The sequence below is a fragment of the Leptonotus elevatus genome, chromosome 5 (assembly GCF_054856555.1).
Source record: "Leptonotus elevatus isolate MCC_2025b chromosome 5, RoL_Lele_1.0, whole genome shotgun sequence".
NCBI lineage: Eukaryota > Metazoa > Chordata > Actinopteri > Syngnathiformes > Syngnathidae > Leptonotus > Leptonotus elevatus.
The window spans coordinates 5,989,848-6,015,667 of NC_141243.1; the positions used below are offsets into that span (position 1 = coordinate 5,989,848).

The window sequence follows — 25,820 nt, forward strand, 5'->3', positions numbered from 1 at the left end:
AGTAATGAGGCTCTTCACACACTTCATTTGCTTGTCAAGCATTAAACACGCTCGTCGAGTCAGCGTGCGGTAAAACGGAGGGCTGATCATTAACATGATGCTTTTACTGTGAAACACAAGCCTTTTCTTATCATCTCTGACACACACACACTCACGCAGCACGGAGTGTGACATGGTCACTCGCTCATTTTGGCGCTTAAAGAACAATTCTCGTTTTAGTTGACTGACAGCTGTCAATCACCCTCGGATTTCTTTTTGCATTCACATATTTGTAATGTCATATATTGCGCTCAGTCTGTACGGTATATGAGAGCTTTAGCCATCAAACAGTGGTGGAGTTTTGGAAATAGAAAAAAAAAGAAGGGGGACGCCTTATTTGGAAAATGTTTTGGGTCAAATTTGACCGGTTTGGATTTGATTTGACAAAAATGAAAAAAACCTTCTTTTGACCTGAAATGTGATGACACAAAACTGATGCCTATTGACTAAAATGGATTTTAGATTTACCAGTAAATAAGGAAAATTGTGATAAAGTGGGAATGAAACTTTGAAACCGCACAAGCTATAATCGTCAGTATTTTATTTAAAAAAAAAATTATGGTAAACTTGAAGTTCCGGAATCATCATATATATTCAACATAAAGGTCATACAAAGGTCAGAGGAAACCCCAAAAATTATATAAATCATAAAAAAGAAGTCCGGCGGCAGAAGACGGGGGATCGAGTCCGGTCTTCGGCCTTCCTGAGTGGAGTTGGAAAGACTTGTAGTTTGATGTTGTATTTGACATAAACAAATAATGATAATGCTGTATACAATTAATAATGAGGATTTTCAGAATTGATGAATGATGCATGATAAAGTAAGAGCGTGTCGGTGAAAGGACAAATTATTGATGCACTACTAAAGGCTTTAAAAAAAAGAAGCTGAGCAGCTTGCCTTAGAAAATGTGACATATTTACTGCCTGGTCTCGCATTACTTGTCTCGACCCGGCCACAGATAAATCTCAAAAGTTCAGTGGCCCGTACGGGGATCGAACCCGCGACCTTGGCGTTATTAGCACCACGCTCTAACCAACTGAGCTAACCGGCCATATCAGGCTAGCTGTTTTATGCTCTCTGAACACGCTGATAGTGGAAAGATGTACAATGTGTGAGAGCATTTCAGTTGTGCATATGAGCAAAAAATATATATTATATATATATATTCTGTAGTGTGTATGAGTGTTTCAGTCATGTGGGCAAGAAATCTTTCGTTTCAAGCTGTGAGAGCGAAAAAAGCAGTAGTGTGCACAAGATCATTTTAGTAAGTAATTCGACAGCTTACAGTAGTGCGTGTGCCAGCATTTCAGTAATTTGGATGAGAGCATTTCAGTATAATGTGTGAGCTCATTTGAAAAGTGTGTACGAAGGTGCTTCACGAGTGAAGTGAAGTGAAGTTTTGGTAGTGTACAAAATAATTGAAAGCGTATTCAGTAGTGCAGATGAGAGTGTTTAGTAGAATATATGAGAGTGTTTCAGTATTATGTGTGTGAGAGCATTTCAAAAGTGTTTAAGGTGTTTCAGTAGTGTGAGTGTTATAGTGGTGCATATGAGAGCATTCCAGTATTGTATATGTGAGTGTTTCAATAGTATAATGTGTGAGAGCATTTCAGTGTTGTACATGTGAGTGTTTCAATAATATAATGTGTGAGAGCATTTCAGTGTTGTATATGTGAGTGTTTCAATAATATAATGTGTGAGAGCATTTCAGAAGTGTATTAAGGTATTTCAGCAGTATGTATGAGAGTGTTTTAGTAGTGTTAATGGGATAATTTCAGTAGTTTGCATGGGAGTGTATCATATATATTAGAGTGTTTCAATAGTCAACTGCGTGAGAGCATTTCAGAAGTGCATGAAAGTATTTCAGTCGCGAGTATGTGAGTGTTTTAGTAGTGTAAATGAGATCGTTTAAGTAGTAGCATGAGAGCGTATAAAAATATGTGAGTTTCAATAGTATGTGTGAGAGCATTTCCAAAGTGTATGAAGGTATTTCAGTCGTGAGCATGTGAGTGTTTTAGTAGTGTAAATGGGATCATTTCAGTAGTTGCATGAGAGCGTATCATATATATGAGAGCATGCATGTGAGAGCTTATCAGAATTGTGTATGAATTCATGTTTTAATGTTGACGGGAACTCTACACGGCGCGTGTGTGTGATTCAGGGAGCGGGCTTAACGTGAGCGACACCGAGTCCATCCCTGGCAGCCACGACGGGAGCAGCGTGAGCAGCTCCCAAATCGTGGAGCTGCGAAGGATCCCAATCGCCGACACACACCTCTAACACTGCCCGCCCTCATAGCAAAACACAGTATTTTTATACCACCAGGACATGTATTTGCACTAAAATGTTGTTTTGTTTTGTTTTGGGAATAGAACATTTTTCATGTAGAGCTTTGATATGATTTCTACTGCTTTTATATGGATGTATGAACCTGTATCAGAATGTTGTACTAAATTAATGGATGCAGTTTGGCTGGGAATTTTTGTAGCAATCTACTAAATGTGATAGAGCTCGTCTAACATTGTTAATAAATATTATTCTGTCTATTTTAAATGTGGTTCTTTTTTTTATTATTCATTTTCCAGAATTAGAAGACAAATTAGGTACCAATATTTTTTTTAAATGACCCTTGATTGATTTATTTTTATTTTTAATAAACCATCATATGTCATTTATCCAGCTCAATTATCACTGGTACACTTTATGATATATTTTATTTGTCATAAAATGTGTGTTCTCCTGTTGAAATTACGAAAGCACCTGAAAAAATTATGCATATTTAAAAAATACTGCTGGATAAATATTTTCAAATGAAATGAAAAGGTGTTTCATTTCATATGAAAATAATTTCATTACTGCACATTCAAATAACATGGTTGCAAGTACGTGCTAACTGTTAGCTGCTATGCTAAAATTCAATACAAACTTAACTCTATTATAATGCTTGCTTTAAATACATGTGTAACTCTCTTTGTTATTTGTTTATTTAGAGAGCAAACTTCAACTGGGAGTGTCATTAAATAGCTTGAAGCATATTTTTTGACAAACTGTTCAATATTTGTCGAACTGCTGCTAAATGTGAAGTGAGTTCAAAAGCACGTACGGTATCTCAAATTTGCACTTACAAGTCAAGCAAAAATTCAACCAAATGGCGTTTCGTATCGTGACATATTAACAAAATCATAGCAAAAAAGTTTATTTCAAACCTTGGAATTGTTTATTCTCATTTCAGCTGAGCTCAGCTTTATTTACAGTTCAAAAACTAACAAAGCGCCGTAGAGCAAACATAAGAAAATGCTAATTCTGCAGAAGTTGTGTGTGAAAAAAAAAATGGAATCATGTGGAACGATGTGGAAAAATAGGAAGTTAGGGGAAAATTGGAATGATCGCAGTGAGAAATGTGTAATATTTTGATAATAAATGTGGCTCAATATCAAATGATAAGGAATGATATCAAAATATGTAGAATAATGTAGAATATCATATATAGAACAAATAATAATCATATATAACATTCTTGATATGGAATGATGTGGAATTACAAAAATGTGCAGTATTTTGGTTACAAATTTGGAATTTTTGGTATGTGGGAATTACGGCGATTTTGAAAATGGTTGCCAACATGAATTGGATGAGCTGAACATTTTGAATTTCAAATGGAAATGATGGGAAACTCTTACATTGAATATGCCATTGGGGATACATTGGAAATTCATGAGTGAAATATGTTAAAAATTTATAACTCTTTTATTTTAGTATGTAGAATCTTGATGTTGTTGAGAATTGGTTGAGAAATGTTGAAGGAGAAGCACGTCCAAAAAAAGTGAAAGTTAAATGGTCACATATTACATTTATCATCCAATGGATCAACATAAAAGGAGGGAATCATGCAGTCCAGAAATCTATTGACATTTTCTAAACGTAAACGTTTGCATTAAATCCTTACTAATGTTTTCAAGTGTGTCTTGCCAAACACGAAATGAAACAAGTATTGAGAAAAGTATTTACTTTTTTTTTTTTTTCCAGAAGAGTTTAGCAGAACTCAGCAGAAGGCTCTTGTTCAATTCAAATGTACTGATTGACTTGAATGTGATAAACGCCATTGCAGCGTCTTTTATTAGCGTTACATCATTAGCTGCGATGTGCAACGTTCTTATCTCGCTCTGACAATCGGCTGTTTGATAAGGACGCTGGGGTTCGTCAACTTTTTTTTCACGCAGACTTCATCTCAGTAACTGTGTTTTCATTGCATTTTTTTTTTTGTACTCCAATACTTTATACAAAAATAGAAGAATGATTAGTATTATTTTTGCAAAGGCAGAATCTTTGGCGTTCTGACAACAAAAACGAAATGAGGTCACATTTGAAACGCAATCACCGGGCGTGTGTATCTTCCCGCTGTAACGGGAGCCGGGGTTTGACCCGCTTCTGCATTCTTTGCCATCGGAATCGATATGCGCCAGTTGAATAATAGTCTTTTCAATTCTTCCTGTTTGTTCTGTTTGGGCATCCCCAACGTGACCTTCCGCAGAGAACATTGTGTGCAGCAGCAGCAAACTCAATAACAGACCGGTCGGGGCGTAGCAGTATTGAATCACTCAATCAGCTCCCCGTGACGTCTGTTGGTGAGGTACGAAAATCGGATTTGACCACTACAAATATCTATGAGAAGCATGTAATTACATCAGATACTGATTTTTTATTTATTTTTTTATCTGACTTGAGAAAATCCGGCTTCACCGATAGCGTGTTACATCGTCCAGAAAGTGCTGCTGACACTTTTGTCTCAAGGCCGATAAAAAAAATAAAAAGTAAATAAGGCTGCAGACGCTAAATTTGCATTTGAATCCATATTTGCTTTCCTGCTTTCCTGCTTGGCGGAGGTAACCAGAGCCAGAAGCACATCCGCAGTGGCAGGTTGTTAAGCGGGACTGTCATCCGTCCCTCCGTTTTATTTGAGGCTGCTGAAAGGTGACGTGGCCTCTTGGCTCTTTCGTGTGCACTCGATCCGAAGGCCGGGCAGATCAAAATGGAGCCATGCTGCTACACTGCTGCACAAGCGAGACAGCACAACAGCAACAAAACAGTATTTGCACCTAGAAAAGAAAAAAGTCAAGATACATAACGCTGCTTGGGTCAATTAGACCCAACTGTTTACGCTGGTACAAAACCCAGAAAGTTGGGTCAAATTGACCAAAGTAGCTGATTTGTCCATGTTTTTAAAGGGTTGAACTGTGAGGCAGACATTTGTTCAAACTTTTTGGGTTAAATAAATAACTCCAAAAGTCCCTTTTTGACCAATTCATTTTTATTTATTTATTTATTATTTATTTAAAAAAAAATGTTTTACCTGTTTTTAAATCCATGTGTGTGTTAAATTAAACTAAAAACTTACATTGTAATGTTACAGTGGCTTTATTTGTTGTTTAATAGAAACTTGGGTACAAATTTTTTAAATAAAACATTGGGTGAAATAGGGATCAACCCAATTTGTTTTTTGTCATTTAACCCAAAAAGTTCAATGAGTCACAAAAAAAAAAAAAATTGGCGATTGGGAATTTTGTAAAAACTTTTTGGGTTATTTATTTAACCCAAAAAATGTTTTGTATTTTGTTTGACCCAAGTTTTTGGGTTAAATAAATAACCCAAAAAAAATTCAGGTTAAATAAATAACAGTTACAGTGGCTTTATTTTTTGTTTAATAGACACTTGTGTAAAAACAAATAAATTGGGTATAACAGTGACCAACCCAATATTTCTTTGTCATTTAACCCAAAAAGCTGGGTCAAATAAATAAGCAACAAAACAACCCAAAAAATTGGGTTATTTTCTAAAAACAACAACAAAAATTTTATTTTGTAAAACCTTTTGTTGTTATTTATTTAACCCCCAAAAAATTAGGTTGTTTTGTATTTTGTTTGACCCAAGTTTTTGGGTTAAATAATTAACCCAAAAAGGTTTCAGGTTAAATAAATAACAGTTACAGTGGCTTTATTTTTGGGTTAAAAAAAACAAAAAACAAATAAAATACAAAAAATTGGGTAAAACCGGGACCAACTCAATTTTTTTAGTCATTTAACCCAAAAAGCTGGGTCAAATCAACAAGCCACAAAACAACCCCAAAATTGGGTTATTTTCTAAAAACAACAACAACAACAACAATTTCTAAAAATGTTTTGGGTTATTCATTTAAATAAGATAATAGTTCAATAAATAACCCCAAAACATTTCAGGTAAAATAAATAACCAAACATTTTTGGGTTAAACAAATACCGCCAAAACCAAACCTTTCAGGTAAAAAAAAGAAAAAGAAAAAAAAGGGGGGCGGGTCCCTTTTGGACCCAATTTGGCTCACTCTTGACCCAATGCTGTTGCATTGAGTCTTTTAAAACTCTGTGTTTGTTGTCAATGTACTGAACATTTATGGGAAGGCCGTTACTTTGTGTAGAAAGTTTGAGAAGGACGCGGGCGACGTCGAGGCCTCTCTCACCTCTCACTCAACCCCGAGCTGAAATATGAGCGTGCAAAGCGAAAGGCAATGCCGTCAGCCTAAGCAAACAGCCTTCTAGGGGACGATCCGCTCATCGTGTCAACAAATGACACGCACTCGCATGCATTCCACCGCGTCGATGGCGGCACCGCGACACGGCGAGCCCTCTGTCGGGTCGCGTGTGTGTTCTGTGCGTGCTTCTGTGTATGTCCAAGCAAATCCCGGGATGTTCTTGCTTTTTCACCACGTGCGCATCCGAAACGCGTAGCGATGCATGCGCGAATGCCGCCGCCGCCGGCGCGTATGCGGCGGCACCCGAGTGTCGGGACAGTTGACACGGCCGGCCCCGCTCCTTGCTGATATTTTTAACCCCCGCTGCGGCCTGAAATAGTTGTGTTTGTGCAGATAAGCTGTTGGACCAGCAACTTTTGTGGGACAAAGCCTCGTTTGGCCTTTTTTCCCCAACGCGCCCTTGAGCAAAGAACCGCCGCCGTTTAAGATCATCGTCACGATCGCCAAGCGATCAACGTCTCTGCGATCTCATCACATTTGTCTTTGTAAATCTCATCACAGCCTCACGTAAGCGGCCATTAGCGCTTATAGCAGATAACGGACAACAGAATTGCGGAAGGCGCGGGGTTTGTCCCAGTGCTGAGCTCCGTGACCTTTCCAAAAATGATGTCACGAGTGACCCATCAAGAGAGAGAGAAAGTCACCACGGCACACATGGATGTTTGTGTGAGCGCAACCGCATAAAACCAGTTCAATCCTGCAGCGCTAAGAGACCTAATTATGTTAAAACGATACACTAGCGCTCATTGTTGTACGCCAGATTACGCTGCCGGAGCATACGCACCACAAGGACCGCCTCTCCAGAACAAAGTATTTGCTGTTTTGAGCAATAGATCACTCTTGTTATTGTGTTGTCTTTCTTCAAGTAGTAAACAGAATCACACGTTAGCTTAATAGCATAATCCCCCCCCCCCTGTAACAATATCACAAAAAAAAATATCAACGTGTATCTGTAGATTCTCTGTCATCCAGGTCATGGAAATGCGCAAAGATCTTCTTGTTTGTTGACCTTTTTGGGTGTTTTTTTTTTTTTCACAAAATGTTCAAATATGACTACAATGGCTACTATGCTATTAGGCTAACGATATATACATAAAGATGCGTGACAACGAGAACAATACCAAGCTCTTAGTTGATCATCTTTTCATTTTAGTAGCATTTTGGGCCAAAATGTTTCGTAAGGAGTTAGTCGGGATAGATTAAGGCTACTTGAAAAAGAAGGAAGGACAATAATATAGACAATATAGTGCTACAAAGAGTTTTAAAGAGGAGGTCAACCCAAAAGTATTATTTACAATAACATGTTGTATTACTAGTCTAGACATAGCATTCGGATTATTATTGTGTTTGTGGAATATAAATTAGGCAGCAAAATCCCCCCCCGGTTTATCCATCTCAGGGGGGGCGGCCATTTTGCCACTTGCTGTCGATTGACAATGACATCACAGTTGCTCACGGCTCAGCTTCAAAAAAACACTATTTTCCATTTTGAAAGTGGTTTGACCTGCACAATTAGTATCAGTCATCTCATTTTATTGCTTTGTTATGTTTTCAAATGCTTTAATAAGAGACCAAATACTTTATTACACGCAGTACTCACTCATCCTTCATTTGGGAGTCAGTTTCACAATGAACAAGTGAGTCACAGAACTGGCCTGGGCCGGACTTAAGGTCAGCCTTGATAAGAGCAACATTTAAACATAAACGCAAGAGAAGTGTTATGTGTCGCGTCTTTTGATTTTATTTCGCATCCTGACATCACTGAACCCGCGTCAGCGTTTGAGCATCGCTTCTTTTAGTTCATTTGTGGCTCCCATTAAATTGTCACTGGACACGACAATTGACACAACAAAGACTGTTGCTAGGCAACAAGATGAACGCAGCAACAAGCTTCCAATGAGTTTGCATGTATGCATTTCGTGCCTTGACTCTTTCTGTGTGTGTGTGCGTGTTAGCCACCTGGTCATATCTTTGCTTTCAGCATAGCAGACAGCAGCTGCGCAGACGGAGCGGGCTTGCTGTCGGTCCAGCCCAGAGGAGCAAAGGTTGAGGATGAAGGGGGGGGGGGGGATTGCCCCACTGGTCCGGTCCGGTTTGGACGTGTGGAAAATTGGGGAATATGACACGCGAGCGTCTGAGCTTCTCTGGCGTGGAGAAATGGAGGAGAAATTTGTCTTCCAGTCACGTCAGCAGTGAGGGTTTAAAGCAACGTTGTGCTACACTAGCAGCTAAGCTCTTATTAAAAATACAAGTATAGAATGATGCGCAGTGGATATGTTGTTGACCTGCTACATGGAACTTCCATGGAAAAAGCTTCAACTTAACTGTTGCAGACCACTTCACAAGTGTCCAATGCTGTTTTCTATTTACTCATTCACTGCCTTTGCCGGCTATAAAATGTGTGATTAATCGTGACTAGTGAAGTCATGCGATTAATGAATTTTTTTTTTTTAATTATTGCCTGACGCCCCGAATTTTTAATAATCTTTTCTTCTTTTTTTTTATTCATTCACTGCCATTGACGGCTATAAACGTTTTTGGTTTTTTTTACTTTTTCTATTAGTTAAAAAATATATATACTTTTATTAACAAGAGTATGAAAACATAGAAAATAAATTCTTGTAAATTTAGAACAGATCTAAAATTTGTGATTAATCGTGAGTTAACTAGTGAAGTCATGCGATTAATTATGATTACAAATTTTAATCGCCTGACACCCCAAATATTAAATAATCTTTTATTTTTATTTTTTAATTCATTCACTGCCATTGATGGCTATAAACATAAAAAAATCACTTTAACTATTTCTATTAGTTTAACATGTTTTTCCACTTTTGTCAACAAGGGTTAGGGTTTTTTTTTTTATTGTACATTTAGAACAGATATAAAATTTGTGATTAATCGTTAGTTAACTAGTGAAGTCATGCGATTATGTACAATTAAATTTTTTAATGTTTTCTTTTAAATGAATTTATAGTAGTGAATGAGTTAATGTGCAACTTTAGATTCAAACGTATGCAGATGGACTTGAAATGAATCGACCAACATTTTAACCTGGACTTTGTCACATTTGATGAGGTATGCGGAAGGCCGTCGTGTTATGTTATTTTGGAAATGGGTTGTCACCTTGAGGCGGTTACGGGTATCTGGGTTAGCAAAGGGAGGTGCTTTGGAACTTCGTGTGATGCTTTATAAAGCTCACAGGCCTCACATAAATATTGACCTCTTGATCTCAAGTGTGAGTATCTGGATTTGAGACTGGAATCAAGATCCTCAAACCTGTGAGGCAGAACCACTAGCTCACCTTGCTACCAATATTAGGAGCATTCACATCCATGGACAGTTTCAAGTAGGGAGCCCAGGGCTTGTTGTCACACAGGTTAAGTTGTCACATTGCAATTATCTTCTCCACCAGATGGCGCAACTAAAAAGTGGCATGCTAGTTTTCTTTGTACATATGGTCAGGGGTCATAACAAAAAATAAAAATAAATATTTATTAACTTTATATATTTTAAAACAAGCATTGTCCATATACAAATTCTAGCAGCAATTCATTGGACTCGTTAGAGAGAATCAGGTATCTTGCCATGCCTCTGTTTTAAGCTAACTTTCAACTGGAGTTTTAGCCAACATGGTAGTTTGGGGCAACGTGTCTCAGTCATTTTGGGGTTAGTTGTCACGTGACATAAGCAAAGAATAGACCAATGAAAAATGCACCGCTGGCAAATCGGTTTACATATGCCAGTATTGACGTCAGGATGACAAGTCTGACAACTGGTTTGTCAGGTTTTGTTTGAAATTTTATAAATTGATCTTCTAGTTGTTGTTGGAGCTGTTTCCACATTTCAGGACTGGTTTCAGTTTCATGATGAAGCAATGCTTTCTTTTTTTGTAATTCAATTTTCAATCTTATATTTTCAGTTTCAGTAAGACAAAGTAAGCATTTGAGGCTGAGAGCCATGACCCACATGCCAGCCATTCCTAAGGACTTTTATCCAGCATTCTACGTTCACGTTTTTTCAAGTTCAACACATTTTTCAAGATGAAAAACATTTTCTATGGCTAACTTCAATGTTTACTTTCAAGTAAAAATAAAACAAGAGCAAAACAATTATCATTTTGATCTTGTTTTATTAGTTGCAAAATCCTGTGTGACAACTTACCCTCATAGAGTGAGACAACTTACCTGGTGGTGGGGCAACTTGTCACATGTTCACAACTCTCGATTTGCTTGTAACTGCGCTGACACGAAATAGGAAAATCACATGAATACAAAATATACCTGAGATTTTTGTCTTTCATTTGGTACACATTTCTATATATGATGTACTGATTCCAAGAAATAATAAATATATAAAGATGTAAAAAGTGTGACATCAATACACTGTTGTTGAGTACATTAGCGTGCTGCAGCTTGTTGACTGGATGTTTGAACATAATCCTTGCAGGCCCGTCAGCGGTGTAGTCTGCATGGAAAGAATGTGAACGTAATAAGGTGGAGACACATTAAAGTGGGGCAACAGTATTAAATGTGCAGACATCTGAAGGTTGGCATGGTTTCGCGGGAGATCGGGCTTCTGCAGACTGGCCGTCTGAAGTAGACGGCTAACATATCAGCGAGGCGTGACTGGGGTGGTCTTTGCGGCTTGTGACTCAGTAGAATGTGAGCGGGTGAGAGAGGGGGGGGGGGGGGGGGGGGGTTCAGGAAAGGGGCTGTGAGTCAGCCCGAGCTATAAAAAGGAAGCTGAGGGTAAAATAAGATGAGTAGTGAAACAGCAAACCTCCGTCTGGCATGCGCAGCCTTTGGAACATAACGTAAGGTGACCGAGGACTTTTGGCCGCCAGTGAGGCCGAGGGTGGACGAAGAAGACAGCTTGCATAAACGCTCCAGTGTCAACTTTCATTTCCCATACTGTTGCGATCGTCATTGGAACGTTCTTCTTTATGCAGCAAACACAAACACCCTGACCCCCCTGCCAGCAACCTTCAATGCTCATCCAATTCCTGTGTGACATAACCCAAGAAGAGAATGCGTCTCTCCATTCCTGGTCTTCGGCTCCGCAAATAGAACCGACATGCGCCATTTGTGGAGCATATCTATGCAGTCGAATGGTTATCACACGCCAATGCTAAGCTATTATTATTATTATGTGCGGTGGGAGGTGTTTGGAATATTCCAAAAGTTCTCAGTGTGACATAGCACTGTTCTGCAAGCATTGTACAGTACGAGTCAAAAAGTAGCATTTGAGACTTCTCCAGTTTCCCACAAAAAAAGTTACGATTTTCTTTTGAACGTCATATTTATTGTATTAAGCAGACGTTAAGTGGTTAAAAATGCATATTGGTCAAGCTCCCACTTAATCTTATTTTTTAAATCGTTGCTCCATTTGTTCCTAAAAAATGGGAGGAAAAATAATATTTTAAAAATAAATAAATAATATATTTTTTTAAAGTTGGCATTGTTTAATAAAAATAGGGGGAAATAAATAATATTTAAAAAATAAGGGAAAAATAAATATTTTGAAAATGAATAAATAATAAATAATCTTTTTTTTAAGTTGTCATTTTTAAAATAAAAAATGGGGAAAAATAAATAATATATAAAAAAAAAAAAGAAGAAATATCGGCGCAATAAGAACACTTCAAATCCAACAATAAAACAAAATGGGTGCCATTGCAAGCGATTAAACCAAATCTGATCTTATCGTACAAGCTGCTGTTTTATATAAAATGTCATGATAAAAAAATAATGTGTCATTTTAAGATAGACCGCAGGCAAAGATAAGACAATTTGGTGCCGTGTTTTTAAACTGTTGTTGTTGTTTCTTGTATATAGTGGCGCTTTTGTGTCTTTGCCTTCCACGGTGGCATGTTGAGGGTAAACAAGTTGTGCCCGCTGGCAAGGTCGAAAAACAACCTCGCTTTCAGCAGCAGCAGCATCCTGGTGTCGAAGTGCCTGGAACTGGAATGAAGCAGCTACTTTAGACAAGAAAAAAAAAAAAACTCTCCCCACACCCCTCTGCCTCTTCTCTGTCCATCTGCAGCTCCCTTTTTTCTTTGTGTCTGCTGAAGAATACTGTCTTTGTAACACAGAAATGAAGCCACTGTGTGTCCGTGCAGTGTCTGTGTGTGCGCGTGTGTTATGGCCTACATGTTGTGTGCTTTCACCGAAAGATGATGGGGATCGTTCACGTCAAGTGACTTCCCAAAAGGATGCCAACATGAAAAAAAAAGAGAAGAAAAAAAGCAAGGCCAATGAATATAAAATAAACCAACATGCAGGATTGATCTCATTAAATTATTCTAGTGTTCCTAATAAAGTGACTACTTAGTTCATTTAGCTCAGGGGTGTCCAAATCAGGTCTTCAGGGGCCACTATCCTGCATAAAGATGAATTGAGTCTCCCCTCCTCCAACACACCTGATTCAAATGATTAGCTCCCCAACAAGCTCAGATAACGATTTTGGTCATTCGAACCAGGTGTGCTGAAAAGCGCGTGTGCTGCTATGATGTCACAATGATGCCGCACTGTGCACTGCAGTGGATTGTGGGTAGTGGGATTATCCCATGTGAGGAAACAGCTGAGGTTCGTGTCGCGTCAGCATTTATGAGCAACGCTTACATATGTGCTCCACTCTGACAATAATCCCCTCCTCCTTTTCTTTCACCCTGTAGGGGTCAGGCACCCACAAAGGTTCCCCCCCTCCCACCCCACTAAAAAGTCAAAGGCGGAGAGGGGCGTGTGGGGGTTACAAAGGCAGACTAAAGTGACACATCTGCTGAGTCATCACTAATCCAGTGAAGCCCCAAAAAAATTTTTGTTCGGTCACGTAGCACACGAGGGATCAAATGTCCTGCTTCAGTTATGCAACAGATCTTTCTTTTTTTTTCTTCATTTTTTTTAATTATATATTTTTTATTTATTTATTTTTCCATTTTTTTCCCATTTATTAAAAAAAAAAAGCAACAGATCTTTCTTACTCTCACTTCTTATTTTCCCTCTCTCTCTCTCTGCTCAACTTGTGACGAACGTGCCACATGGAAATCGCGGACGCATTTCAGTAGAATCAATTGGTGTCCAAAAAACAAAAACAGATTGACGTCATCAATTGATTCCTGGCTTATGAAACAAAGTGTAGGTCAATGGAGGCCTGCTGAAAGCTGAAACTCAAAGTTAGGTAAACCTTCACATGGACGTTTCAAAAATGATATGGCGGATATAAATACAATAAAGCTGTCTGTATTCGGATTTGAGAGCAATTTCACATATTTTGCCGCCATGCCACCTTTTGCTGCCCCTCTTGCTGCTAAGCGACATATTTAACCCGTTGAAGTGCACTACTCTGTTAGCAGAAGGGATCAATATGTAAGGTTAAAAAATGAGTAAAATATATATTTTATACATTTATGTTTTTAGAATTATTATTTACACATTTATGCATTTTTTTAAAATTATTTTTTAATATATATATATAGAGAGAGAGAGAGAGAGAGAGAGAGAGAGAGAGAGAGAGAGAGAGAGAGAGAGAGAGAGAGAGAGAGAGAAGTAGTAGCTAAGTTAACGTGTTGAATCTGCTGTTCTTATTTACTAGCATTTACCTAAAGTTTGCTGGCTCCTGATTGGTTAGAGTGGGTCAGCTGATCAGTTGTCAGGATATGTCACTTGCAATCTGGATGAGGACAATGGATTGATGCCAATTTGAAACACATGCAAGCACAATGAAAATAATTTAATTTTGTGAATGTCTCATGAATACACATTAATATTAAAAGGTACATAAGCATTAAAACTGAATTTCAAAAGTCTCGTCATCTTGTTCATAACCAGTTTCAGATCTTATACTTCGGACGGCCTCTAGAGGCGCTGTGACACTGATCAGGAATACTCCAGCAATCTGCGCTTTCTCATGAGACTGACCTAGTAAAAGAGACACCTGTAAAAGTTCAATAGCTATGTTTATATTCACACGAATACATTCCTACATTAGTCACAATAAAATTGACAAAAAAAAAAAAAATACTGCATTTGACTCCTTTTTTAATCTAGAATTCATTTCCCGAGTGACAAATGTGATTTGTTTTAATTCAGTGTTATTAGAGAATAATATAAAAAGAGTCAGACATGTTGAATGGTCATTTCAAACAAAATGTTTATTCAAATCAAAATAAGGAAGAACTAGACAAAAGATGAAATCATTCAGAACATAGCATATTCATAGAATATCCATACATCGTCACAATTAACAGAAGAAAAAACACAAACGTAGAAACGTAGAAAGAAGAAAATTCATCAGCGAGTGATATTGCACTTTGTTTCTAAAATGTTTCAGACGTCATCTCCCCGATTAGTTTGTCCTCTGAACATTTCAGTTCCTGCCTTTTATCAGCTTAATCTTACTTTTGGACTTACTCAAGCCGTCGGTCTCGACCGGCGTAGAGCAAATATGTCAGCTTATTCATCATTGTGAAACAAATACAACAGGAAAAACAAAAATGAGGAGAAGGCAGTTTACATCTTCCTCGGGAGGAGGAGGAGGAGGGCTGATCAACAGCCTGAGAGACCGCGCGGGTTGCCTGTTAAACTCCACCAATGCCCTCGGATAAGTGGAAAAAAGAATGATCAGGCCTCTCTGGGTCTTGCTTCTAAAAAGGACTTCTTTTTCCCTTTTTGTCCCTTTGAATGGAAATTAACGACAAAACGGCGACAAGAATCAACGAGAGGCAAAAAAAAAAAAAACTAACCAAAATAAAAGAAGAAGAAGAAAAAAAAAAGAAGTATTTTCTGTGTCAAGGCCACAAAGATAAGATCACTTGAAAGATCTGCAGTTTGTCACTTGTCGTCAGAAGCTTTCCGGTTGTCGGCTGGATCTCCACTCATGCACGCATACTCACACGCCACATAATGTAAACTAGTCTTTCGTGATTAAATAATGCATCCACATCCTACACAACACTGCTTAGCTGAAGCATGATTAGTACCTTTTTTTTATATTTTTTTTATCCAGACCTTCACCACAAAATGCTTTTGTTTTGTTTTATTTAAATAAAAAAAGTGCTGCGCATTCTATTTCCTGACAAACCCAATATTACCGCAGCTGGCCTATTGTGTTGAATGAGTGAGAAAACCAATGTAGTACTCATGTCAACCTACTACTACTTGTTCTGACCAGACTGCGCAATTAGGTTTGCTTCTCCAAACTAGAAGCGGCGTCATTGCCCGTCTTTTTTTTTTTTTTTTTTTTTTAATAAAGCATTCTGGCTTCACTGGTCTGATAAAATGAGCAAGTGCAGCAGGACAAAAGGGAATGTGTCTACAAAAGCTGCCAAGCTCATCTGCATGTCGTTTTTTCTAAATAGGTTTGGTAGCATGACACAAACAGAACTCTTCATTATTCTCAACAGTGCAATTAAAACAACTTTTTTTTTTCTGCTATGTTCACACTGTTTGATACGTTCAATAGTGCTTTTTGGGCAGTAAGAGATTAGGAAGAAAAAAAAAAAGGGGCAGCAGGCATACATTAAGGAGAAAAGTCTCCACGTTTTTGTATCAAAATGAGGCCTGCAACCCCTGCTCCAAATTCCCCAACACACACACAAACACACATCAATAATTCTGTGATCGGAGCCAACAAAAGGAGAGAAGCCATACTGGATCCAAGCAAAGGAGGAAATGTCTTCAAAGAGCTTCTATGGAGACAAAAGTGTGCTGCGGTTGGTTTTGTTGGTGTTCAAAAAAAAAAAAAAAAAAAAAAGGAAAAGAAAAAAAGTCCAGTCGTCGCAAGTCGCTCAGGAAATGTCAAAAAGGGGAGAGAAAAAAATAATAAAAAAATAAAAATCACACAGCTTTCAAGGAAAACAAAATCAGTGCATCGTTCTTGTCTTTTCCAGTCTTGCATCTCGCGCAGTCTGGAAACGCAAGCGGTTGAAAAAGAGCCACTCGAGTCAAGTCACAAAGAAAAAAATGTGCAAAACAAAATCCCAAAATGAGGCAGGAGGACTTTTGCTCTGTCGGCGGCGCTCCCGTCGAGGGCGTCCGCACCTTGGGCGATGGCGACGTTTTTCTTTTTCTAATGCAGTCTGGACGTGACTGGTGAAGCCTCGTGTCCTTATGTGCCACACCTTCACGCTCGTCTCGCTACCGGAGGCTCGCCATACAGATGGAAAATGTCTGTACACGGCCCAGCGACAGCAAGCGAGCGAACGAGCCGCCAAAACAGCGACTCTCTTTTTTTCGTGTCACTCAAGGAACACATTTATCCAATCCCCAACTCAGTCTTTTATTGGTTGGATCCTTCGGATTTCTCCCTGGTCGTCAACGACGGCGTTTTAGGAGAAGAATGAACGTGGAGCCTCGTAGCGTGCAGGTTTTCTTTGGGTTCCCGAGTCAGCCAAGGGAATTTGAGGACGACAACTCAGCGTGATGGACAGGCGTCGGGCCTGCGCACTTCTGGACGGTCGGCTTGGTCAGGGTTCGGATCCACCTGCGGAACAGGGAAAATATTGACTTTTATTTACAGTAACCATCTTGGGGATATTGAGGATCAAAACGGACAAAATTGAAAAATAAATACATAAATAAAAACAGATTATATAAATATAAATTTAAATAAAAACAATATATATATCCACAAATAAGTAAAAATAAATCATAAAAGGAGAATCAAAAAAATAAATAAAAAATAAACACAAAATAATTCAATATCAATCAAATAAAGACACTGCTCTCACATTGATTTATTTCATGCTGCACACGCTCTGACAGGTCGAAATGTTATTCAAATGAGGGGGCGGTCCTAAGCGTGGCTTGGGTTGTTTTTTTTTGGGTGCTTTTTTTTTTTAACAAACACTTCAGAAGAAAAGAAAAATGCAAAAATATTTTAAAGTATCACTGAACTGTACGTAAAAAGTACACTGCACTGGATGAACATTTAAACAGGCTGATTCATTCTATAATGTATGATTCAATTTCATGTTTTTTTTTTTTAATGTTGTACATAGTATTTGCATCTAATATAGTTCTTCTTTCATGTAACTCTCTTGTGGTACTCCTACCAAATTTTGAAAATCAATGATATGGGTAATAAATGTATTTGTCCGGACGTTTTAAAACAACAACAATAATAATAAAATAAAAAAAAGCTTTCTCTTCGACTCCACATTAACGTCCGTGCTCTTTTCTTTTCTGCTTGGTTTGTTTCATTTAGTCCAAGTAATGAAATGTTTAGCTGCAATAACTTTCTCTTTAAACATCACTTTGCAGATGCTTCATCTGCAATGCAATCGTTTACTGTGGCCACGTTGCCCACCACAGTTGCTAGTTGTACGAGTCATATTTGAGGTTTCAATTGAGTCAATTATTTAAGCAAGTCCGGTATGAAGAAAACGTGTTAAGCCAGGAATTACCTCCGAGTAGAGAGGGGGCGGCTGGAAGCGGAACTCATGGATATAGGCAAACAGCGGTCCATCCAGATCCTCGCGAGCTGCTGGCACATCCAGACTGCTCTGCCGCTGCTCCTCCGTGGCAACTTCTGCATAGCTTGGAGGAGCTACGAAGGCGAGAATCGCGTTATTAGCACTCCAGGAAAGTGGACTCCAAAATGGACATTCTCCCAAAAAGGAGCAGTACGGAAGCAGCTTACCTTCGGGCCTCTCGGGCAGACCCATTCCCAGCCAGCTCATGCTGCACTGGCTGCTCACGCTGGATGTGCGCGAGCCAAAGGGATGCAGGGGGATGGTTCCGATGACGAGCGGCAGGTTCAGGGAAAGGTTTATTGCCCCTGGTATGTCCACATACACCTAAAGACGCACACAAAGAGAGCACAGGTAAGATGAGTGAAAGGCCGTGAGTTCTTTAAAAGGGACCTGAAGGGATATTATAGAATGCCCTGTAATGTGGGTCAATGTCTTCGGGTCAGATGCTTAAAGATCCTAGTGGCTGTTTTACAGGGTCAAGAGGTTTAATAAGCACCCTTCGAGGCAGGCTCTTAGCATTTATTTTATTTTTTATTTTTTTTACTGGGAGCACAGCGGCCCCCAACATGAAATTTTAGGGGCACAGACAACCTTTTTTTCAGTTACGTACCCCCGTGAAATATTTTTCTCAGCAAAGTAGCCTCTAACCAAAAACTTAAAACAGAGTGCAAATTTACACTTTGGAACTATTTGAAAATAAAAATGATAAATTTAAAAAAGGAAGAAATAATTTAATTACAAATAAATATTTGTGCACAAAAAAATTATCAGCATTATCATAGTAAAACTTTTTTTTTTTGAACAAAGAATTTTAAATAAAGTTTTCAAATGATTGACAGGTGATTATAGGTAGCATATGACAAATTGGGTCAAACCATTCTGGTACGGGGGAGATACTGGGTTAGGACACTGAAATTGAATACTCTTCTGAATATAAAATTAATTCATTAATTGAGATTTTTCTGAAATATTTACATATAGTTTTGAAATCCGTTTCAATATCTCACGTACCCCCTGGAGTGCCTTCACGTTGCCCCATTTGAGAACCACTGGTATAGGTAATGTTTGGAAAAAAAATAATAATTTGGGCACAGTTCATTGAGTAAGTTTATACAAGCCACAGTTTGTAAGTAATAAATCTTAAAAACAATAAAATGCAACAAATTTGAATTCAACACCACATAATTTCGATGTTTTTTTTTTAAATCTTCAAATACTAAATTCCCAAGATCCCCTGCACAGATTAGAATATTCCTAAGCACTCACCATGAGCGAGTATTCCACTCTGATGATGTTGCAATCCAGGATGGAGGGCGACACGGGCGGGATCTTGAGCATTTTGCCGCTCCAGGTTTCCGTCTTGCCCGAGGAGAGGGACTCGCCCCTCAGGTTGGCCACCAGCTGCTTGACTTCCTTCATCTTCCCTTTGGCATAGAAAGTCTGCGTCTGGTAGATGGCCGCCTTCGGCACCACCATGCGGGACGAGCAGTTCTCGATCTCTGCGAAGATCTGGATCGACTCTCCTGTCGCGTCACAAGGGGGGAAAAGCAATGAAGCCACTTCAGGTTTTTATAGAATGAATGACTGAAGTGTATCGGCCGCATTCTTACCTGGGGTGTACCCCTTCCGCTCAATTTTGGCACTTAGGGAAATTGGACCTGAGGTGCAGAACCAACAGCAAAGAGTCTTGTCCTTTGTGCCGGCCTGTGGTGACTGAAGAAAAAAAAGAAGAAAGAAACAGCGACATTAAACATAACTTTGCAAAAACTGGTCCAAGGTCAGCTTTTATTGCCTGTTAAGTAAAATGTGAGCTTTTTCACAGTGGTCATGGATTAAATGAAGCATTAGGTGACTGTGCCGATTGTGCTCTTCACATTTATGCTCTTTTCTTTGTTAACATTAATTTGAGTCCCAGGAAAGAACTTAATTTCTAACCCGAGTTTCGTTCAAATTTCAGAGCTTATACAACAGTACTGGGGCGGTAACCGTAAATTACAGTCTTGGAATTGCATAAGAAGACCGGCTGTAAAAGTTTGCAAGGTTGTGACACCCGACAGGAAAATTGGGTCCTCGGATGAGTCACTGTTGTTGTGTCACGCTTCCTCACTTACCAGCAGTAACGGAGTGTTGATGTCGATGTGCTCAAAGACTGTGAATTCCTTCTTGGTCTTGATGGGCAGCAGCCACGGCCTGTGGAGTTCTGCCTTCACCCAATAGCGCACGCTGCCATGCTTCCCTTCGAAAGAGGTAGCCAGAGGTCTGAAAAGGATGTGCAAAAAAAAAGTTACATTTACAGGCGTGAAGCGCAACACATTTGCTCCCAAAAAAGGTATAAAACATTCTATTTAAAATACTGCAATGGTCCCAAAAACGTATTTATGTTTTTTTTTAATGCTTGAGCATACAGAAGGCTTTGATGCAGCCTCTGACCTGAAGAGCTCGCTTAAAACAATGGTAGTTACAAAAAAAAAAACGGCCAGCAGGTGGGAGCAGAGTATAAGAGATCAACCAGGGCCATGTTGCAAAAAACGCTCTTTTCCCCACCGTTTTAAACAGGTTTGTGAATAATGATGAAACATTGCTATATTTTAATGCTAATTGCTGCAAAACGGAAACAGATAGAAATATACTTTCCCCCCCCCATTGGAAGACAAGACTAATCCTTCTTTTGGTAGGTTCCATGTTTTACAGCAATGGCACACAATATTCTGTGGGCCTTGCAAAAATCAGTCAAAATCCAGTAAAACAGCCGGGAGCAAAGGGGGTTGCTTCAGTGAAAATGGCTGGGAGTGAATGAGTGAACGAGGAGGTGTTTGTCTTTTGTTTTGCAGGGTGAGAACACTCACGTCTGCGGAAGCTCCAGGCTGAATGCATACTCGTGTCTTCCTGAATGGATAGTGGTGAGTCCTTCCTCAGAGTTGTCATCATCTGAAAAACAAGGCGGACGCTATTCCAAACACTTGTCATGTATACCATACCTGGTTACATTGCTCTACGGGGGTATCTGAAAGTCATACCACAGAAAAAAGTAAAAGAAAAAAAACAGAGGGTGGGGGAGACAGAAGAGAATAAATTGATTTTACTAGGATATCTGCCTGTAAATAAGTAATGCATTGAAGGGGGTGCAAGCGCATTCGACCCGGACCACCATGCAAATATTACAAACAAATACAACCACAGAGGAACTGTTATAAAAAGCCACAAAACATTGAACCCACTCGGATCACAAAAGTATAGGGATGTTTAATACTTCATATATCTATATATTTTTTTTAATATAGTCTACAGACTAAAATGGCCCCTTCATGATGTACTGAGCACACAATAAAAGTTGGGATCGGAATCTCCGGGCCAAGGAATCCAGTCCACAAGCAACAAACACCAGAGTCTGCTTAGCAACAACCGCACCATAATGTGCAGCTTCCGGCGCGCCGCTGTGGAATAAATATACACATTTGCCATTGACGCCATAAGGAGGCAAGTCAAAAGCTGCTTCTGCCAGCTCAGCACTCGCGCCCGCCCCTCCTGCAAGCAGCAGACGTGTGGTAAACAAGTGCAGAGCTGTCAGTCAAAAAGGCAGCAGCAGGAGGAGACCGGCCTAAACCGGTGCGAGCAGCTCCTACACACACACGCGCGCGCGCGCGCACACACTCCACCCCCACTAACCCTGCACAGACATACACATGCATTCATTACACATTCACCGTGCGCCACTGCAGCTTGTGCACAGGCTCTGCACGAACTACTACGGCGTTTTTCATCCTTCCGCTGTGGAAGAAGTACTGCGCTGCAAGTGCAATTCTTCATTAGGGGAGGTTTCATTTTGCTGCTAAATTGCCACTTAATGAACTCTAAGCAACCCATTTGTTACACTGATATTGGGAAGCAGTTGATGGTGAAGGAATACAAGGCAGTTTGTCATAAGGGATGGATGTCCCTCAGGATGACAGAGTAAACTGATTGGATGATCTCACCTTTGTTTGGTCATATAACTCCCTGGTGTTTGCTGCTCCTTATTCAGTCATTATCCCCCCCCCCCCCCCCCCCCCATTCCTTGATTGTGTACATTTGTATTCCTCAATGCATTTGGAATTATTTTATTGCATCTGCTTTCACATAATGACATAACGTGTAAATTACTTTTTTTTTTAAATAAAGTATTTAAAAAAAAAAAAACGATTTGGTCTTGTAGCTCCTTTATCCAGAACAAGCTTTTAATTTTTTGACTTGTTTGAATACTAGAAGTTCAATTTTACAAGTTTTTTAGTTGCAGCATAATCCTGTCATGGCATTTTACTGCAGAATAATATAATTATGAACAAGGCACCCATCGTAACTTCATTGTAAACCCCTCAGTTCCCATATTTCCCTTGCCATGTTTATTGCACTTTAAACTGATAGCAGAATAATAGTTAAATTAGAATTCAAGCAATAACGAATCATTTATTTGAGGCCATCCCCAATATACTTTCTTGCACGAAATTAATTTAGTACTTCTACAAGATTTGATAATTGGATACTAATTAAAAATAGTTTCAGTTTAATGTAGAAAAAAAATTAATATAAACATATACACAACCAATATAAATAAATAAAACACACCAGAGGAAAAAAAAAGAGTAAAAGCTAAATAAAAGTGATTAAGACAAAAAATAAAAAATAAATTTAAATAATATGAAATTGTGTGAAAGCAGTTTTATCATAAAGCCATCAAATACACGTTTTAATTAACTTGTTTTCTAGTCACAATCCGCAAATGTGACGTCATTGGGCCACACATGAGCACTTCAGCCAATCACAGAGAGGCAAGGGCGGAGCCAGGGCTGTAAACCCGCCCACTCCCAATCCAGTTTTCTGAACAGGATTGAACCGCTTTGAACAATGGGTGGAAACTTCAGAAAAGCCACAAAGAAACACCTTTTGCCGCATGAATGTGAGCAAAATTTCACCAACTAAGCCGTGGAAACATTCGTGCACGTTCCAACAGTCTCAGCCCGCTTCGAAAATGCCTCTTATAATGTTTTTTTTGAAGTGAAACATCCAGCTGGTATCCGGCTGTCATTCATTCTGTCACATCGTCTCCAGCAGGTAACCCACGTATGCGGCTGTCATTCCACCTCAAAAACGTGACAAAGCTCAACTATTAAACCCCTTAAAACTCCAGTATGTTGTCGTTTTTTATGTTTATTAACGCGACGGCGCATAACGCAACGGCGAAGCTGCAGCATCCCTCCCTCAAAACTTGAGAAGACAAGCAAAAGCCAGTCTTACCTCTCTCGTGTCCAATGAGAACGTCTTTATGGTTGAGATATTCCACTTCCTCGGTATAGTTCTGTGTGTAGGCCGTGTTGGACCCGGCGTTCCGCGACTCGGTCCAACGAACTTTGGCGAAGCCTTTGGCGTGGATCTTGAGGGACTTGACGCGGATCTCGCCGGTCACCTCGACGATCACCCTCCCTGAGACGCTGTCCCCGCTTGAGAACACGGGCACGTTGCTGTCGTTGAGACAGTCGTAGCTCACCGTGAAGCTCTTTACCTTCCCGAGCACCATAGTTGCAGGCTTAAAAAAAAAAAAGAAGAAGAGGAGGCTACAGACACTTAAAAATGTAAGAAAATGTCTGGTGGAGGGGGGAATGAGTTAAAAAAAAAAAAGTGTTGGTGCCTCCCTGCGAGAAGCAGCAGTAGGCACGATCAGTGGTATCGATGTGTGCGGTTCATTGAGATGCGCGAAGGCTGAATAACAGCAACGGATGCTGTTATCGTCCGCCTCTCAGCAGCCTGGTCTCCGGTTAAAGACAAGGCAGCCTGGCAGCTCGCCTCACTTTAAGCGATGGGAGATGTTGAAAAACAAGCCCGTGCGCATGCGCAACCATCGCTCGCTGCCCCCTCCTTCCGCCTTGTGCAAAGGAGGAGAGGAAGGGCCAGATGACAAGTTTGCTCAAACAGCTGAAAGATGGCATAAAGATAACTGCTCTTCCACGAAGTACAATAGCCATTTGTTTTTAACATAGACAAACAAATACAAATCCTGGTTTCTTTACCAACTCAAGCATTATCCCCTCCTTCCCTGTTTTGATCAGCTTCCAAAAATGTGTGGGCATATGGTTTGGCTGCACTGTGTATGTGTGTATGTGTGTGCGTAATCATGCATCATCTTCCACACCTGTGCTCCTCAACACTCTCCAATCACGCAGGGATTGCAACATCTTGCACCAATAAATCAGTAGAAATGGCGGAGGTGTTGGAAAAAAGTGGGTAATGAGAATTTGAATAACATAATATGACATCTTCGAATCAACATGATGTTTTTTGCATGAAAAATGTAAAAAGGATCCATTCACAAATGGGGGGCAGGGATCCTATTGTGTTTGAACAGAAAAACAACTCCAACAAGCTCAAAATGCCACCTGCAGGCCACTGAGGTTACTGCACTATGATGAGACGCCACCTGTTGAGCAGCATTGCAGCTCTCCTGATCGCAGTAGGCCAACTGCAAAAACAAAAACACACATTTATTTAAAGCCAAGTTGAATGCGTTTGTAGGGTAGACAATGACAAGTGGTTGAACAATATGGCCTCCAACCAATGGTATCTGGGGTTTGATTCCCACAACTTGGTGCTTGAGTTATGCTGATACAATGCTGACAAGGATTGGTTAAAAACAAAACTTTTTTTTTTTTTGCAATCCAAAATGGATGGATGGAATGTTATGATTATAAAAATGTTTTAATCAAAAGGGCACTTACATTGTAGGCCAGGGTTTGGTAGTTTAGTTCAGTTCATCTATATGAGGGATCAAAATGCAAAACAAACTGCTTTATCTCACGAGTCAACAGGGACAGATTTAATAGCATTTAAAACGAAACATTCATAGGTTAAATATTTTCTTAGTGTGTGTGTGTGTTTTAAAGACATGAATGATGCAGACAAGTGAAATAATAACAGCTTGAACAGTGTAAATAAAAGGTGTTATGCAAACACCAATGACATTTGTTATTACTTTGGCTCCATCTGAAGAGGCAAGGAGAGAAAGAGTGTTTGTATTGCATTGTTTTCCCCCCCATGCTGTGTTGATCTTCACGTTCACCGAATGCCTTTTCAAAAGAGCAGACACGTTTTATGTATGTAAGTCTTGATGCCTACTAGCCAGAGGCTGAACTGCCCTACGTTTAATTATTATCATTTTTTGTTCAGTTTTTTTTCCATTTATTATTATTTCTTTATCAACAGTAGTTGAAAACAAACAAACTGTTTTGTTCTATTAATGTCAAACTGCCTCATAAAAACAATTTACAAGACTGCTTTATTAAGGTGACAATGATTAAACATTCTACTATCCTGAAGATTCCCTACTACTCAATAAAAGTCCAAAAGTTGTACTGCGCTATCTTGACTCAAAAAGGACCAATGCTTCTATCTAGCGGTTGTAAGGTGTCATTACATGTACAAGGACGTTGCTCGATTTACGATGGAGTTCCGTTTCTATGGTGACAACAACTGACAAACCAAGTCAGAATATACGCTAACGCAGTCGTAAAGTCATATCACAATAAATATTTGTATGGAAAAACAATGATATGGTTATCAGCAAGAAGGGTGGTAAACAAACGTATGTGGTGTAGTGTAAACCGATGACCCAATATAATTAAGTCTTAAATTCCTCTTATTATTTTTCCTAAAACATTTTGTGTCTGGTGTGTTTAACTATAATATCATGTCTCCTATTTTATGTTTTTGTCCCAAAC

General features: G+C 39.3%; 2 protein-coding genes and 1 non-coding gene across 4 annotated transcripts in view; 1 reads left to right on the top strand and 2 right to left on the bottom strand.

The window, feature by feature from the left end:
• Positions 1–2,593, top strand: part of adgrv1 (adhesion G protein-coupled receptor V1) — a 107,653-nt gene extending 105,060 nt beyond the window's left edge. For both annotated transcript variants that reach the window (XM_086076012.1, XM_086076013.1), the window contains one exon: positions 2,202–2,593. In XM_086076012.1, coding sequence (XP_085932138.1) covers positions 2,202–2,320 — 119 coding nt within the window. In that variant the 3' untranslated portion in view covers positions 2,321–2,593. The remainder of the gene's footprint in view (positions 1–2,201) is intronic.
• Positions 1,018–1,091, bottom strand: trnai-aau (transfer RNA isoleucine (anticodon AAU)). The gene has a single exon. It is a non-coding gene; the product is annotated as a tRNA-Ile (tRNA).
• A 12,142-nt stretch (positions 2,594–14,735) lies between the features above and the next one.
• arrdc3a (arrestin domain containing 3a) lies at positions 14,736–23,896 on the bottom strand. The gene is made up of 8 exons (XM_086076634.1): positions 23,347–23,896; positions 20,922–21,003; positions 20,187–20,334; positions 19,686–19,788; positions 19,342–19,598; positions 18,243–18,399; positions 18,007–18,149; positions 14,736–17,084 (listed from the first exon to the last, which is right to left on the bottom strand). The coding sequence occupies exons 1-8, from the start codon at positions 23,624–23,626 to the stop codon at positions 17,016–17,018; spliced, it is 1,239 nt and encodes a 412-aa protein (XP_085932760.1). The 5' UTR covers positions 23,627–23,896; the 3' UTR covers positions 14,736–17,015.
• Between the last annotated feature and the right edge of the window lie 1,924 nt (positions 23,897–25,820).

What these genes read in the sequence shown, in the direction of transcription:
- arrdc3a (XM_086076634.1), bottom strand. Translation starts at nt 23,626, where the DNA reads ATGGTGCTCGGGAAGGTAAAGAGCTTCACGGTGAGCTACGACTGTCTC. An exon ending in TCAACACTCCGTTACTGCTG is followed by an intron (nt 19,789 to 20,186) that starts GTAAGTGAGGAA and finishes TTTTTTCTTCAG; the next exon opens with TCACCACAGGCCGGCACAAA. An exon ending in GAGTGGAATACTCGCTCATG is followed by an intron (nt 18,400 to 19,341) that starts GTGAGTGCTTAG and finishes GTGCGTCTTTAG; the next exon opens with GTGTATGTGGACATACCAGG.